This window comes from Scyliorhinus canicula, chromosome 3, assembly GCF_902713615.1.
Source record: "Scyliorhinus canicula chromosome 3, sScyCan1.1, whole genome shotgun sequence".
Taxonomy (NCBI): domain Eukaryota; kingdom Metazoa; phylum Chordata; class Chondrichthyes; order Carcharhiniformes; family Scyliorhinidae; genus Scyliorhinus; species Scyliorhinus canicula.
The window spans coordinates 166,301,029-166,317,573 of record NC_052148.1 but is presented as its reverse complement, the minus strand read 5'-3'; the positions used below and the strand labels follow the sequence as shown (position 1 = coordinate 166,317,573).

The window sequence follows — 16,545 nt, the reverse complement described above, 5'->3', positions numbered from 1 at the left end:
TGGAGCTCCCCCTCCCCCACTGCTCCAAGGCCCTGAAGCGCTGCCTCGGGTTTTTCTCTTATTACGCTCAGTGGGTCCCAAACTACGCCGACAAAGCCCGTCCTTTCATCCGAACAACCACTTTCCCCCTGTCCACAGAGGCCCGCCAGACCTTCAGCCGCATCAAAGCGGATATCGCAAAGGCCACGATGCGCGCTATTGACGAGTCCCTTCCCTTCCAAGTCGAGAGCGACACGTCTGACCTAGCTCTGGCAGCCACCCTCAACCAAGCGGGCACACTCATGGCCTTCTTCTCCCGCACCCTCCATGCTTCGAAATCCGCCACTCCTCGGTTGAGAAGGATGCACAGGCCATGGTAGAAGCTGTGCGACACTGGAGGCATTACCTGGCCGGCAGGAGGTTTACCCTCCTCACAGACCAACGGTCGGTGGCCTTCATGTTTGACAATGCACAGTGGGGCAAGATTAAGAACGACAGATCTTGCGGTGGAGGATCGAATTGTCCACCTACAACTACGACATCTTGTATCGTCCTGGGAAGCTAAACGAGCCTCCCGATGCCCTGTCCCGCGGCACCTGTGCCAATTCACAAGTGGACCACCTCCGAGCCCTCCAAGTGGACCTCTGCCACCCGGGGATCACCCGCTTCTTTCATTTTGTAAAGACTCGCAACCTGCCCTTCTCCATCGAGGAGGTCAGGACAGTCACTAGGGACTGCCACATCTGTGCGGAGTGCAAGCCGCACTTCTACCGCCCAGAAAAAACGCATCTGATAAAGGCTTCCCGTCCCTTTGAATGCCTCAGCATGGACTTCAAAGGTCCCCTCCCCTCCACCAACCACAACATGTACTTCTTCAATGTGATTGACGAGTACTCCCGTTTCCCATTCGCCATCCCCTGCCCCAACATGACCACAACCACCATCATAAAAGCCCTCCACACCATTTTCTCCCTGTTCGGTTTCCCCGCTTACATACACAATGATAGGAGGTCCTCCTTCATGAGTGACGAACTGCGTCAATTCCTGCTCAGTAAGGGCATTGCCTCAAGCAGGATGACCAGCTATAACCCCCAGGGTAACGGACAGGTCGAGAGGGAGAACGGCACGATCTGGAAGACCGTCCTGCTGGCCTTACGGTCCAGACATCTCCCAGTCTCCAACTGGCAGGAGGTCCTCCCGGACGCCCTCCACTCCATCCGGTCTCTACTCTGCACTTCTACTAATCAAACTCCTCACGAACGCCTTCTTGTCTTCCCTGGGAAGTCTTCCTCAGGGACCCCGCTCCCGACCTGGCTGGCAGCTCCCAGGCCCATCTTCTCCGGAAACACGTGTGGGCGCACAAATCGGACCCGTTGGTCGAGAGGGTCCAGCTGCTCCACGCTAACCCGCAATATGCGTATGTAGAGTACCCCGACGGCCAACAAGTCACGGTCCCTCTATGGGACCTGGCGCCTGCCGGATCCCCGCCATCGCCCTCGTTACCAGCCCCATCCACTGCCCCCCACCCCCCCCCCCCCCCCCCAACCACGACTGCTCCCTGCAGGCGCTCCCCTCCCTGGCCTGCCAACCCCCTCACCTGCGCTGCCTGGAGGACTAGACGCCCCGGCCCGGCCCTCCCCAGCTCCATCTAGGGGTGTTGAAACTTCCACGAGGACCGGATCATCGCTCCCGGAGTCATGGACGCCCGGATCTCCATCAACATCTTCGCTGAAGCTCCGTCGGTCGCAGAGGAGGTCCAAGGCCCCCGATCGTCTGATCGAGTCGATATGAACTCTTAATGGACCTTTTTTTTTCTCCGTCTCTGTAAATAAGTTGCCATGTTGATAACACAACTCTGTACATAGTTACGGGCCAGTGGGCAGCCGCCGTCGGAGAAAAGTATAGTCCCATATCACTAGTCATACTACCAGTAAATTGTCCCACCCGCACCGGACTGCCAGTCATGGCTGGACGCCCAAGCACCCTCCCCCCCCCGGTTCCTTTCTCAACAAGGGGTGAATGTGGTAGTATGACTAGAGGTACTACGGTGCCTGGGAATGTAAGCTACCATTGGTGGAGAAGGCTCGCTGCTCATTGGCCCAAGTGTTTGCCTTTTCATTGGTCGGGACGTAAGGTAGCTCCGCCCAATGAGGCGGGCTATAAGAACCCGTGTTTCCTACCAGCCAACCTTCTTTCTGTACTCGAGCTGCTGGGCAAACATCTTGTTGATTAAAGCCTTCAATTTGGACTACTCCTTTGTTTCAGTAGTTATTGATCGCGCATCAGAAGTTTAGGTACATTATATTCTAGACTGCTTAGACACGAGACACTAAAGGGGAATGAGACACTAAAGGGGAATGAGACACTAAAGGGGAATGAGACACTAAAGGGGAATGAGACACTAAAGGGGAATGAGACTTATTTCCCCTGCATAGTTTTCTGAAAGAACTTCAGTGCTGCACCAATGACTGCCAGTTATATGAACTGCCATCCTTGTCATCTCTAGCTTCAGTTGTCATGTGTAATTTTGTTCCATGCATAAGTTGATAATTGCATGTTTAAAATATTTCATTTTATGTAAGGAACTGTAATAGGTAGCCAGGAAACTTGACGGACAGGATTACTAAATCTGTCCTTGGTATGTAAATGTATTCCAGGAAAATGTACATTTAAGAATATATGCTTTTAGTGGATACGCCATTTTGTGTAATAATTTTTTGTAAAGTTAAAAGAAACAAGTGATCCAGCTATCAGGAAGTTGGCCATCGGGGACGGAGCTTTGGGGGAGGGCCTTCAGATGGTATCCTGAGGCCGTTGCGATGACGTGTAGCGTACTCCTCGATGATGCTGTTTTGGAGGGGGCAGAGCATCCAAAAACAGGCACCGCCCCTGATATCAGCATCAAAAAGGATTCTCCAACCAATCGCGTTTCCCGATTTCGGCATCGGCTGACGGAGCATCTCGTTCCAGGTTTTTGACTCAGTTAAGGAGCAGTGATTATAGTTCCAAATCAGGATGGTGTGTGGTTTGGAGGGGAACTTGCAGGTGGTGGTGTTCGCATATACATGGTGCCTTTCTTCTTGAAGGTGATAGAGCTTGAGAGTTTGGAAGGTTCTGTCCAAGGAGATTTGGTAAGTTGCTCCAGTACATTATGTGTTTGCTCCATACTGCTGCCACTGTGCGCCAGTGCTGGAGAGAGAGAAAGTTTAAGGTGTGTGGTAGTCACCACTGTTTGTATATATTACACACATGAGATGTAATACGGTAAGGCCCCTGTACTACAGGTACGGGGGTAGATCTCTGCTTGCTGGCTCCGCCCAGTAGACGGAGTATAAATGTGTGTGCTCACCGAGCTGCAGCCATTTCGGCAGCAGCTGTAGGAGGCAACACACCTCTGCGTAATAAAGCCTCGATTACTCTCTAATCTCGTCTCGTCGTGATTGATAGTGCATCAATTTATTACACAGAGGTTTTACAGCGATGGACCTTCGCATCAAGCCTGATCGCCTGCAGCTGCACCCTCAAGGAGACAATGTCACGTCGACCTTAGACCACTGGCTAGCTTGCTTTGAAGCCTACATCGGATCAGCGACAGAACCATCCTCAGAAGCACAGAAGCTACAGATCCTGTACACAGGGCTGAGCTCCGATATTTTTCCTCTTATCCGGGACGCGCCCAACTACACTGAGGCCATGGCGCTTCTGAAAGAGAACTACACATGGCCGATCAACAAACTCTACGCCAGGCACCACCTGTCCACGCGGCAACAACTCTCCACTGAGTTATTGGAAGATTTCTGGCGTGCCCTGCACGCCCTGGTGAGGGACTGCGATTGCCAGGCAGTTTCGGCCATTGAACATTCCGAACTCCTAATCAGGGACACTTTTGTTATGGGCATAAGGTCGGCGTATATCCGCTAGCGCCTCTTAGAAGGGGCTATCCTTGGCCTCGTGGCAACCAAGAAACTCGTGACCTCACTAACGGTAGCCTCCCGTAATGTACAAGCGTATACCCCCGACCGCACGGCGACCCCCTCCTGGACATCGTGGACCCCAGCAGCGACTGACCCAAGCCAACCCCAAGCCCGCAGCCAGCCAACCCTGGGGGGCCCAAGTGCTATTTCTGCGGGCAGACAAAGCACCCCCAGCAGCGTTGCCCGGCAAGGCCTGTGGGAAGAAAGGACATTCGCTGCGGTGTGCCAGGCCTGGTCGATCTCCACTGTAACCAGCCCCATTGTTCCTGCACCCCCCACGTGCGACCCGTGGGCGCCGCCATTTTCACCCCCGCAACTCACGTGTGGCCTGTGGGTGCCACCATCTACCCCCATCAGACCTTGTGCAGCCCGTGGGCGCCGCCACCTTTAATGGCACCATCTTCGGCGCCATTTTGGATGGCACCTCACGACCCGTCGGGCACCTCATCGTGCGACTCATCGCCCGCAAAAGCTGCCGACCAGCCCTGGGCCACCAACACCAGCCGCAGCTTGCCTCCATCACGCTTGACCAGACCCGGCCGCACAACCTCGCAACTGCGACAATGACGATGAAAGTCGATGGCCTTGAGACACCTTGCCTTCTCGACTCTGGGAGCACAGAGAGCTTCATCCACCCCAATACGGTAAGGTGCTGCTCCCTCGCGGTACACCTCATTACCCAACGAATCTCCCTGGGCTCCGGGACCCACTCCGTGGCGATTCGGGGGGTACTGCACCGCCAACCTCACCGTCCAGGGCGTAGAGTTCAGCAACTTCCGGCTCTACGTCCTCCCCAACCTCTGCGCTGCCTTGCTACTCGGCCTGGACGTATAGTGCAACCTCCAAAGTCGAACTCTGAAATTCAGCGGGCCCCTACCACCCCTTACTGTAGGCGGCCTCACGACCCTTAAGGTCGACCCACCTTCCCTGTTTGCGAACCTCACCCCGGATCGCAAACCCGTCGCCACCAGAAGCAGACGGTACAGTGCCCAGGACAGGACCTTCATCAGGTCGGAGGTCCAGCGGCTGCTGTGGGAGGCCAGCAACAGCCTCTGGAGAGCCCGAGTGGTAGTTGTAAAGACTGGGGAGAAACACAGGACGGTCATTGACTACAGTCAGACCATCAATCGGTACACGAAGCTCGATGCGTACCCCCTCCCACGCATATCTGATTTGGTCAATCAGATTGCACAGTACCGGGTCTCTCCACAGTGGACCTGTAATGTGCCTACCACCAGCTCCCCATCCGCAAGGCGGACCGCCAATACACTGCGTTTGAAGCAGACGGCCGCCTTTACCACTTCCTTAGGGTTCCCTTCGGAGTCACTAATGGGGTCTCGGTCTTCCAACAGGAGATGGACCGAAAGGTTGACCAGTACAGACTGCGGGCCACCTTCCCGTACCTGGACAATGTCACCATCTGGGGCCACGACCAGCAGGACCACGGCGCTAATCTCTCCAAATTTCGCCACAACACCAAACTCCTGAATCTAACGTATAACAAGGAGAAGTGCGTATTCAGCACCAACCGCTGAGCCATCCTTGGCTATGTGGTGCAAAATGGAGTTCTAGGGCCCGAGCCCGATCGCATGCGCCCCCTCATGGAACTCCCCCTCCCCTACTTCCCCAAGAGCCTCAAACGAAGCCTGGGGCTATTCTCATACTACGCCCAGTGGATCCCTAACTATGCGGATAAGGCCCATCCCACTCATTCACTCCACAGTTTTCCCCCTGACGGCCGAGGCTCACCAGGCCTTCAACCGTATCAAGGCCACCATCGCCAAGACCTCGATACACGCGATCGACGAGACCCTCCCCTTCCAAGTCGAGAGCAATGCATCAGACGTCGCTGTGGCCGCCACCCACAACCAGGCAGGCAGACCCGTGGCATTCTTTTCCTGCATCCTCAACGCCTCCGAAATTCGGCACTCCTCCGTCGAAAAGGAGGCCCAAGCCATCGTTGAGGCGGTGCGGCATTGGAGGCGTTACCTGGCCAGCAGGAGATTCATTCTCCTCACTGACCAACGGTCGGTTGCCTTCATGTTCAATAACACCCAGCGGGGCAAGATCAAAAATGTTAAAATCTTGAGGTGGAGGATCGAGCTCTCCACCTATAATTACGAGATTTTGTATCGCCCTCCACTCCATCAGATCGCTACTTTGCACTGCGACTAATGCAACCCCATGTGTGGCCACTGACACGGCTATCCTGCGTCTGTATCTGTAGGTAAAGGCAGGGGCTTTACATGGTGCGTCTGCTAGGCCCCCCCCCCCCGAGCGGAGCAACAGTGCGGGGTGGCGCCGACTTTTTGATCGTAAGCCTATACGGTTCCTCCAAACATAGTTGCAAAATCGGAGAATCCAGCCCTAACTGTTGATGCCGTGTCAGGATTTGTGGACTTCCACGACAGCAAAACAGGCGCCAAAGCTGGACCGATTCAGCGACTGTGGAGGGGCTAGCAATTTGTTTCCAATGAGAAATGGTGTGGGATTCGCCGGGTCCGTGATTGACACTCATGAGGATGACAAGCTGCATCTGCATATTCACATTACACTCCCCACACACACTCTTCCCAGCCAATAAGACGGCACTGATTGCGCTGGAGCCGGCCATCCTGCTGATGGGTCGGCTAGGGCCAGAGGGCACCTGGGGAGGTGCCCTGGGGGATACTCATACGTCCTGTGGCCCTAAGTCCACACTGGGCAGTCAGCGGTGTGTGCAGCTGCATGGTTAATAATAATAATCGCTTATTGTCACAAGTAGGCTTCAATGGAGTTCCTCTGGAAAGCCTTAATTGCCACATTCGGGCATCTGTTCGGAGAGGCTGGAACGGGAATTGAACCCGCGCTGCTGGTCTAGTTCTGCATTACAGGCCAGCTGTCTTAGCCCACTGTGCTAAATCAGCCCCTTGTAGGCTGCGGCAATGGTGCTCCATGTTCGTCCACCCTGACCACACAGCCCACCTCCTGGCCACCCACTGTTGCTCCCCCGGCCCTGTCAGAACACACAGAATCATATCTTACCGACAATATCCCAGACATCACTATCACCATTCCTGGGTATGTCCTGTCTCATCGGAAGGACAGGCCCAGCAGAGGTGGCAACATAGTGGTGTACAGTCGAGATGAAGTTAACCTGGGAGTCCTCAACATCAACTCTGGACCCCATGAAGACTCATGGCTTCAGGTTAAACATGGACAAGGGAATCTCCTGCTGATTACCATGTACTGTCCCCCTCAGCTGATGAATCAGTACTTCTCCAAAATGAACAGCATTTGGAGGAAGCACGGAGGGTGACAAGGGTGCAGAATATGCTCTTGGTGGGGGACTTCGATGCCCATTACCAAGAGTGGCTCGGTAGTACCACCATAGGCTGAACTAGCCGGGCCTTAAAGGACATCGCTGCTAGACTAGGACCGCAGCAGGTGGTGAGGAAACCAACAAGAGGGAAAAACATACTTGACCTCATCCTCACCAATCTACCTGCTGCAGATGCATCTGCATCAGTAGAAGCGACCACTGCACAGTCCTGTGGAGATAAAGTCCCATCTTCACATTGAGGATACCCTCCATCATGTTGTGTGGCACTACCACCGTGCCAAATGGGATAGACTTCGAACAGATCTAGCAACTCAAGACTGGGCATCCATGAGGCATTGTGGACCATTAGAAGCAGCCAAATTGTATTCAACCACAATCTGTATCCTCATGGCCCAGTATATCCCTCACTCTACCATTACCACCAAGCCAGGGGATCAAACCTGTTTCAACGAAGAGTGTTGGAGGGCATGCCAGGAGCAACATCAAGCATACAAAAAATGAGTGAAGCTACAACACAGGAATATTTGTGTGCCTCACAGCATAAGCAGCAAGTAATAGACAGAGTTAAGCGATTCCACAACAAACGCATCAGATCTAAGCTCTGTAGCCTGCCACATCCAGCTGTGAATAGCGGAGTGCAATTAACCAACTCACTGGACGAGGAGGCTCCACAAATATCCCCATCCTTAATGATGGAGGAGCCCAGCATATGTACAAAAGACAAGGCTGAGGCATTCGCAACAATCTTCAGCCAGAAGTGCCAAGTGGATGATCTATCTCGGTCTCCTCCGGAGGTCCCCACTGTGAAGTTGGGCTTACCAGCGTGTCTAGCCCCAGCCTCTCTCAATGCTGGTGCAAGGCACACTCCCATCCAAAATGTCAAAGTGTGGGTGGATTGTGATCTGAATCGTGCTGACCCACCTGGCAGGAATTGCACCACGTTTCCACCGGAAACAACACGGAGAAATATTTTGGGAAGAATTGCGTCCTTAATGTTTGTGGTTACACAAATGGGTTTGGGCAGAAACTTGAATGATAATTCACTTTGGAAAAAGAGTGCAATTTGGGCTCAGTTTGCCAATTGCCTCCAAAGTGGAAATGCTACTCCCTGATTATTGGTGAATAATATAGCACAGTGGTTAGCACAGTTGCTTCACAGCTCCAGGGTCCCAGGTCAATTCCTGGCTTGGGTCACTGTCTGTGTGGAGTCTGCACGTTCTCCCTCTGGGTGCTGCGGTTTCGTCCCACTGTCCAAAGGTGCAGGTTAGGTGGATTGGCCATGCTAAATTGCCCTTAGGTTAGGTGGGGTTACTGGGGATAGGGTGGAGGCGTGGGCTCAAGAGGGGTGCTCTTTCCAAGATCCAGTGCAGACTCGATGGGCCGAATAGCCTCCTCTGCACTATAAATTCTATGAATATTGTCCAGAGTGACAGAAGGAAAGTCTCCTCTATTTGCTAGCTGAAAGTGTGCGGTGCATTTTAGCAAATTTCATGTTGCAGTTTCTGGTGCATATGGAGTTATAGCACAAAACTGCCTCAAATTTCTTTACTGTTTCAACGTTTACCTTTGAGAAAATAATTTACGAATAGGAAACTACACATCAGTATTCCTTTACACTCTGGGCAAACTTTCAGTTTTCACCATCAAAATGTCAAGCAGCTCCTGGCAGAGCGGTGATGTTACAAAATCAGAACAGAGTAACTCTTTAAATCATGCCATATTTACAGAGCAAATATGATCCAGACCAAAGACAAGGCAGATTTAAATCTCCTAAATTGGATACTCAGGGCATACACAGGGAATGTTTAAATTTAAAATTCCATGCTGAAAGGCATGATAAAGGGATGTTGTCACATATACTGAGTGCGATTCTCCGAAATGGGGACAAAGTCCCGACGGCGGAGTGAAAACTGGAGTGTTTCACTCCGGCGTCGGAGCCCGCTCCCAGCCCCCTATTCTCCCGCCCCCGGGAGGCTAGGAGCGGCGTTGCGTATTTTACTCGCGCTGGGCCTTGGCGCCGCGTAAAAAGCGGCACCGGGTAAATGACGCGGCCAGTGTCGCGTAAATGAAGTCACCCGCGCATGTGCGGTTGCCGTCCTCTCCAAGGCCGCCCCGCAAGAAGATGGCGGATGGATCTTGCGAGGCGGTGGAGGAAAGGAGGTGCTGCTTTAGAGAGGTCGGCCCACCAATCGGTGGGACCCGATCGCGGGCCAGACCCCATCAGAGCCCCCCCCCGGTGCAGGAACCCCCCCCCCCCCCCCCCCCCGAGCCCCCCCCCCCGGTGCAGGAACCCCCCCCCGCGTTCCCATGCAGTTCCCGCCGGCAGCAACGAGGTGTGGATGGCACCGGCGGGAACCTGTCGTGTTGGGGCGGCCGCTCGGCCCATCCGGACCAGAGAATTGCCGCTTGCCTTTGCAAATGGCGAACGGCGCTTCTCCGAGTGGCTAGCCGTGATTCTCGCCACGCTGGTTTTGGGGGGTGGGAGAATCGCGTGCGGGTGCCAGGGCGGCGTGGCGGGACTTGCACGGTTCCCGGGCGATTCTCCCACCCGACGTGGGGCGAGAATTCCGCCCACTATTTCTGAGACACATGACAGAGGTGCTGCCCTGAAGCAAGAGACTGTAGCTTAAATTACTAAATCGACCCAACTTGAAATGAGCAGCTTTTGGTCTGGGTAGGTTGTCACAGGTTACAGAACAGTGACAGGCTGCAGGACTAAATGGAAGACAGAAGCTTTGCTCACTTCACCTAATTGAACAGCTCTTGGGTAAACGGAGAAGGGTTTTCAGGGGCTGTCATAGAAACATAGAAATAGGAGCAGGAAGAGGCCATTCAGCCCTTCGAACCCACACCGGCATTCATTATGATCATGGTTAATCATCCAGCTCAGTAACTTATTCCGTTTTGCCCCCATATCCTTTGACCCCTTTAGCCCCAAGAGGTATATCTAACTCCTTCTTGGAAACATAAATGTTTTAGTTTCAACTGCTTTCTGTGGTTTCCACAGGCTCACCACTCTCTGGGTGAAGAGATTTCTCCTCATCTCCGTCCTAAATGGTCCACCCCGTATCCTCAGACTGTGACCCTCTGGTTCTGGACTCCCCCACCATTGGGAACATCTTTCCTGCATCTAGCCTGTCTAATCCTGTTAGAATTGTATAGATTTCTATGCGATCCCCCTCATTCTTCTGAACTCCAGCGAATGTAATCCTAACCAACACAGACTCCTCATATGTCAAACCTGCCATCCCAGGAATCAGTCTGGTAAATCTTCGCTGCACTCCCTCTGGAGCAAGAACATCCTTCCTCAGATAAGGAAGCAAAAATTGCACACAATATTGCAGGTATGGCCTCACCAAGGCCATGTCCTATTCATTCAATCAAAGAATCTCATCAGGGTGCAAATAGGAAGCTGGGGGTAGGGTGAGAAGTGGGGAATTATGAATAGGAAATGCCATAAAGTAAATGATACAAAAGATCAGGGAAGAACAACAGTTATAGACACAGCTTTACTGCCAGCCACTGGTAGTTATCTTTCGTCAATGACTCATTGAAGTGTAACATTAAAGTATTTCTGTTTATTTCTAGCACTGCATTTCTCAATGTACATTATACATTCTACTCCTTCTCAATTCATGTACGACATTGTAACACATTCATGCAATTCAGCACTTACTCTATCTCCCTTTGGGCCTGCTGGACCTGCGGGACCCAGTGGACCATCGATACCCTTTGAACACAAAGAAAACAATTAACTGTGGTGAACATTCCCTCAACACGTTGAGAAATGAAAAGGCTAGTCTCATCTCAAAGATAGAGATAAAACAAAACATCTCACATTCACGAGAATTGCCCCAGGGCTCCGTCCTATTAATGGCGTTCAAACATTTGCAAAATAACAGACGGGATCGTGCGGAAGATAGTATTTTTCCTTCCAATTGCACAATTTTGTTTTTACTTCCTCAACCTGTGACTGCCAGAAACTCCAACAAAATGACAAATGACCAGAAAATTGTATTGGTTAGAAATACCATTCGGAATCATGTTCACCTTGTGAATGCACCATCTGAGATTGGCTCCAAGTTGATCCGTTATAGAAGAGAAGCCTCTATGAACTCAGAATGTAAATCTTGGCTACTTCTTGCTGGTTCTTGGGAACATTGGGCGGGATTCTCTAAGCCCTGGGTCGGAGAATCTCTGCGATTCTCCACAGAGCGATGCCGGCCGGGGGCCGCCCTACGGCCCCCCCCCCCTCCCCCCCCGGAGGATGGGCTGAACGGCCGTCCGTGTCAAAAAACTCGAGTCCCGCTGGCGCCGTTCACACCTGTTCTCAGCCAGCGGGAACTCGGCATAAAAGGGTGGGGGGGGCGCGGTCTGTGGGGGGGGGGGGGATCCGACCCCAGTGGGGCCTCCGATGTGGCCTGGCCTGCAATCAGGGTGCACCGATCGGCGGGCCGGCCTCTCGGGCTGGGGGCCTCCTTTCTTCTGCACCGGTCCCGTAGCCCTGCGCCATGTTGGGTTGGGGCCGGCGTGGAGAAGGGAGACACCACGCATGCGCGCATTGGTGCCGGTGCCACTACACATGCGGAGACCCCGCGGCGCCCATTTCACGCCAGGATCAGCAGCCGGAGAGAAACGCGACGGCATTTCTGACAGCGTCAACACCTAGCCTCAGGATCAGAGAATCCTGTCCATTGTTTGCCAGGTCGTTCCCCATGTGAAGATTCTGATTTGGAGCTCTCACAATTTACTAGGCAATTCTATTAATCACTCCCTACTTAAACTAGTGTGAAATCCATGCATGTATGATTGTGAAAAGGCAAACTTGCCATCGGCAATATAAAAATAATTGACCAAACCAATGATTAGGGTTTCTTTCATTGGATGTATCCGTGACTGGATCAGGGTAATTGCAAGGGTTGGATAGTTCTAACAGCGGGCAATATTTAAAGCTAAATCCCAAGGTAGTCTCCATGTCTCAATCTCCCTGGAGCAACATTACCCTGAATAGATAGTGAAAAAAGATAAATTAGTCAACACAACTTGCCAGTGCCTCCCAGTGAGTTTTGAGCGTTCCATGCACAGAGAGTGGAGTGAGTATGAAGGAAGCGGTCATGAGCACAGCATTCAGTGACTCCAGTGGACTGCCAGCACCAAGCAGAAAGGAGATAGTCAAAAGCAAGGACAAAGAGTACAAATGTGACTCACTCACCCGCAGTCCTGGCTGTCCATCTAAGCCAGATGCACCCTGCATAGTTTGTGTCATTAGAGGGGTGGGTAAGAGGAACATGTTTTTAGTGTACGATGGTTAATGATCATAAACAAACATTACACAATGAAATCAAGGTGGGAATTCCTGATTCAATTGTGTGTTAAATATGAATCACAGACATAAAAGGACTAAAAAAAACACAAAGGGAATATATAAATGATAACAGGGAACAGATGCTATAAAATTACACAACACTACAGTTAATTCATCTGAAACAGTTATAGGCGAGAAGTGCCCAAGAGACTGGTTTAATACTAGTCCTACTGTGCTCAAGGGATATTTAGACTACCACAGCTGGTTCTGTGGAATAAGCACAGTGGAAGATTTTCTCTGTAATGCAGATGCAGCCAAATTATAAAGTTGATAAAGAACAGGTTTAAAATTTGATTCCATCTGGAGCACATAGGAAACCTTCTCTTGACATTCTCACCATTGACTCACATCAGTTGCTGGAACGCTTAAACATGTGTCGTGAACAGTGGCTGTGTCAATAGGTGGATCAATGAAATCAAAATATGATGAACCTGCCTAATGATTAGCAGATTTAAAAAACTAAGAATTCAAAAACGCACTCCCCAAACACACTCCAAACTTTCACTGTGATACAGGCATGTTTCAACCTTCAGCCTCAATATAATGCAGTTCGTGGAAGCAGTTCATTACAATCAGATGCACAGAATAGTGAACATCTCATAATGTAGCCAAAATTAATGTGAATCCAACATCAATAGTTTGGTGGGAGAGTGAAAGCCAATCTGGCAAGGTGGGATGGTCTCCCTCTGTCACTGGCGGGTCGGGTACAGGCGGTTAAAATGAATGTGTTGCCGCGATTTCTGTATGTTTTTCAATGCCTACCAATTTTCCTGCCAAAGGCTTTTTTCAGGGAGATTGAGGGAAGGATTACCTCGTTTATATGGGGAGGGAAGGTGGCCAGAGTGAGGAAGGTGCTGCTACAGAGGGGAAGGCAGGCAGGGGGTTTGGGTCTCCCGAACCTGATGTACTACTACTGGGCGGCGAATGTGGAGAAGGTGCGGGGCTGGATCAGAGGGGTTGATTCCCAGTGGGTCAGAATGGAGGAGAGTTTGTGCAGGGAGTCGGGACTGAAAGCACTAGCAACAGTGCCGCTCCCGATGGCCCTGGGGAAATACTCAGGGAATCCGATAAGAATAGCTTCATTGAAAATCTGGAGGCAGTTTTGCCAACACTTCGGGTTGGGGGCAGGGTCAAGGGAAATGCCAATTCGGGGGAACCACAGATTTGAGCCAGGGAAGTGGGATGGATGTTTTCGGAAATGGGAAGATGCTAAAAGATTTGTTTCTTAGGGGTCGGTTTGCAGGATTGAGGGAGCTGGAAGCGAAGTATGGGCTGGAGCAGGGAGAAATGTTTAGATATATGCAGGCTCGGGACTTTGCCAGGAAGGAGATACCGAGCTTCCCGGAGGAACCAGCCTCCACATTGCTGGGGGAGGTGCTGAGGACGAGGGGACTCGAGAAGGGGGTAGTGTCAGCGGTGTACGGAGCTATTTTGGACGAGGATTAGGCACCACTGGAGGGGATCAAAGCAAAGTGGGAGAAAGAGTTGGGAGAGGTTATAGAGGAGGGGGTCTGGTGTGAGGTGCTCCGGAGAGTAAATGCCTCCACCTCATGTGCGAGGTTGGGGCTGACACAGCTGAAGGTTGTATATAGAGTGCACCTCACGAGGGCGAGGATGAGCCGATTCTTTGAAGGAGTAGAAGTTGAGGGTGAGCGTTGTGGGGGCGGGGCCCGCTAATCACGTTCATATGTTTTGGTCCTGTCCAAAGCTAGAGGATTACTGGAAGGAGGTTTTAGGGTAATTTCCAAGGTGGTGCACGTGGAACTAGACCCGTGTCCCCTGGAGGCCATATTTGAGGTGTCGGACCAGCCAGGGTTGGAAACGGGCATGGAGGCAGATATCGTAGCCTTCGCCTCGTTGATTGCCCAAAGGTGGATCCTGCTGGGATGGAGAGAAGCCTCTCCACCCTGTGCCCTGGCATGGCGGGGGGACCTGTTGGAATACTTGACCCTTGAGAAGGTTAAGTTTGAACTGAGGGGAAGGACGGAGGGACTCTACAAGTCATGGGCATTATTCATTATGCAATTTCAAGAACTGGGTAACATCGAACATTAGTTGGGGGGGGAGGATGGGTGGGAGGGTTGGGGGGGGGGGAGACTGGGTGTATTAAGGGTGACTATGGGTAATCCCTGATTCCTTTTTGTCATTTGTTTATGTAAACATGCGGGCTGATGTTTGGGGGTTGGTGGGAGGATGGGATCATTGTTATTGGGATTGTCATATTTGTTACTGATTATTGTTTATTGTTGGTGGGTGTAAATTTGGGAGAAAATGTGAAAAAGGAGAATTAAAAAATATTTAAAAAAATTAATGTGAATTGAACAAAGATGATTCAGCAATTTAATAATACAAATTTTTAAAAAATGCTGTAAATCAGCTGGAAATTCACAGTACGTCCATGAGCATCGGAAAGATATTTAGCATTAACCTTTGTAACATAAGAAACTGTAAGACAAGCCCCTTCTGTAAAAGTGAAGATGAAAATATGGAGAAAAGGTACAGATAAAAGTCTAGAGAACAATACACTAACCACAATCTCGCTGTTAGAAACATTGGGGTTTCACCACTTCGGCCACTGAACTGTGAAGGGAGGTGAATGAATCAGAGCTGCAGATGGTTTGTAGAAGCTGTCAATCACAGACCACTACAAGAAAGCCATGCATGGCTTGCAGCTAATGGACCTGTGAGAACCAGACTAAGGTCACAGCTGTTCTCCATCGAGGGATGGACACGTGGAGCTTCAAGGTAAATAATACATCTGAAATACCTCTCACTGCCCCTGTCTGGGCTGCTCTCTAGCTTCCAGACAGGGCTCTCTTTTCTGTGGTGGGGGTGGGGGTGGTTCCTTTAGGTAGGGGTCCCTGTGGGGGGTTCCGTTTATGTCGGAGGCCCTGTGGGGGTTTCCCTATTACGGGGGACCTTGTGGGGGGTTTCCTATTACGGGGGACCTTGTGGGGGGCTTCCTATTAAATGGGTCCCTGTGGGGGTCCCCCTATTACACGGATCCCTGTGGAGGGGTCTCCCTAATACAGGGGTTCCTATGGGGTGCATGGGGGGGGGGGGGATCTGGTAGAGGAGGCATGGGGAGGCAGTGCATTGTTCGGGGGGGGGGGGGTGGTGGTGATTCTACCAGCGTGCCACCATACCAGGGATATGGTGGTAGAGACCACAAGTGAGCTGCGCCAACCTGATTCCCGGCCGCAGGGACAAGAGAATCACGGGTGGCCGGAGCATAGGTCGCCAGGCCCGCTAAATAGATGCAAATGGGTCAAGAAGACCCATTTGCATTTATTTACATTCCCCACCGGCGTGCAGGTCACGATGCCAGTGGGGGGTCAGAGCATCGTGTTCAGATCGGCGCCAGGGAGCGCATTCCCGGCATCTCGGGACAGAGAATCCCGCCCAATGCTACTTCCATACGCAGATACTGGAACACTCATGGCTCTCAGATACGTTTTGCAGGACTGTTTATTCAGATTCTACTCAATCCCATCCCTGACCTCTTCCTCTGATATTTTTGTGTGGCATCATCCTAACTGAGGAATCTTGCTAATGTTTCCTATTTCCACCCATTCCTCCAATATAAGGTCTATTTCTGAACTATTACTCCTTCTTTCTAACTATTTATGAGTTTTCCACAGACATCTTTTATAAGCAATTGTACGATATTTCTTTCCACCTCACTTCCTGCAAGCTCATCCAGTTTTCCCATCTGTATCATATTGGCTTCAACGACTCCAGTAGTACATCAGAGTTTATGAAATTTCCTTTCTCTTTCCTCCACTTTTGCTCCCGTGATCGCAGCTTCTTTATTTTTATTTACCCTATTTTTTTGCAGATCATCCCTTTCCCTCCACGCATATCAAGATTCCTCTTGCCTCTCCATTTCGTCTCACTGACATCTG

The 16,545-nt window shown here is 51.4% G+C and overlaps 1 protein-coding gene across 5 annotated transcripts in view; it reads right to left on the bottom strand.

Moving 5' to 3' along the window:
• LOC119963079 (collagen alpha-1(XXV) chain) overlaps positions 1 to 16,545 on the bottom strand; it is an 816,994-nt gene that overhangs the window by 51,798 nt on the left and 748,651 nt on the right. For 3 of the 5 annotated variants that reach the window (XM_038791652.1, XM_038791653.1, XM_038791655.1), the window contains 2 exons: positions 12,488 to 12,523; positions 10,952 to 11,005 (listed from right to left, as the gene is read on the bottom strand). In XM_038791652.1, the coding sequence (XP_038647580.1) occupies positions 10,952 to 11,005; positions 12,488 to 12,523 (90 nt within the window). The remainder of the gene's footprint in view (positions 1 to 10,951; positions 11,006 to 12,487; positions 12,524 to 16,545) is intronic. The other 2 variants (XM_038791654.1, XM_038791656.1) reach the window with 1 other exon arrangement.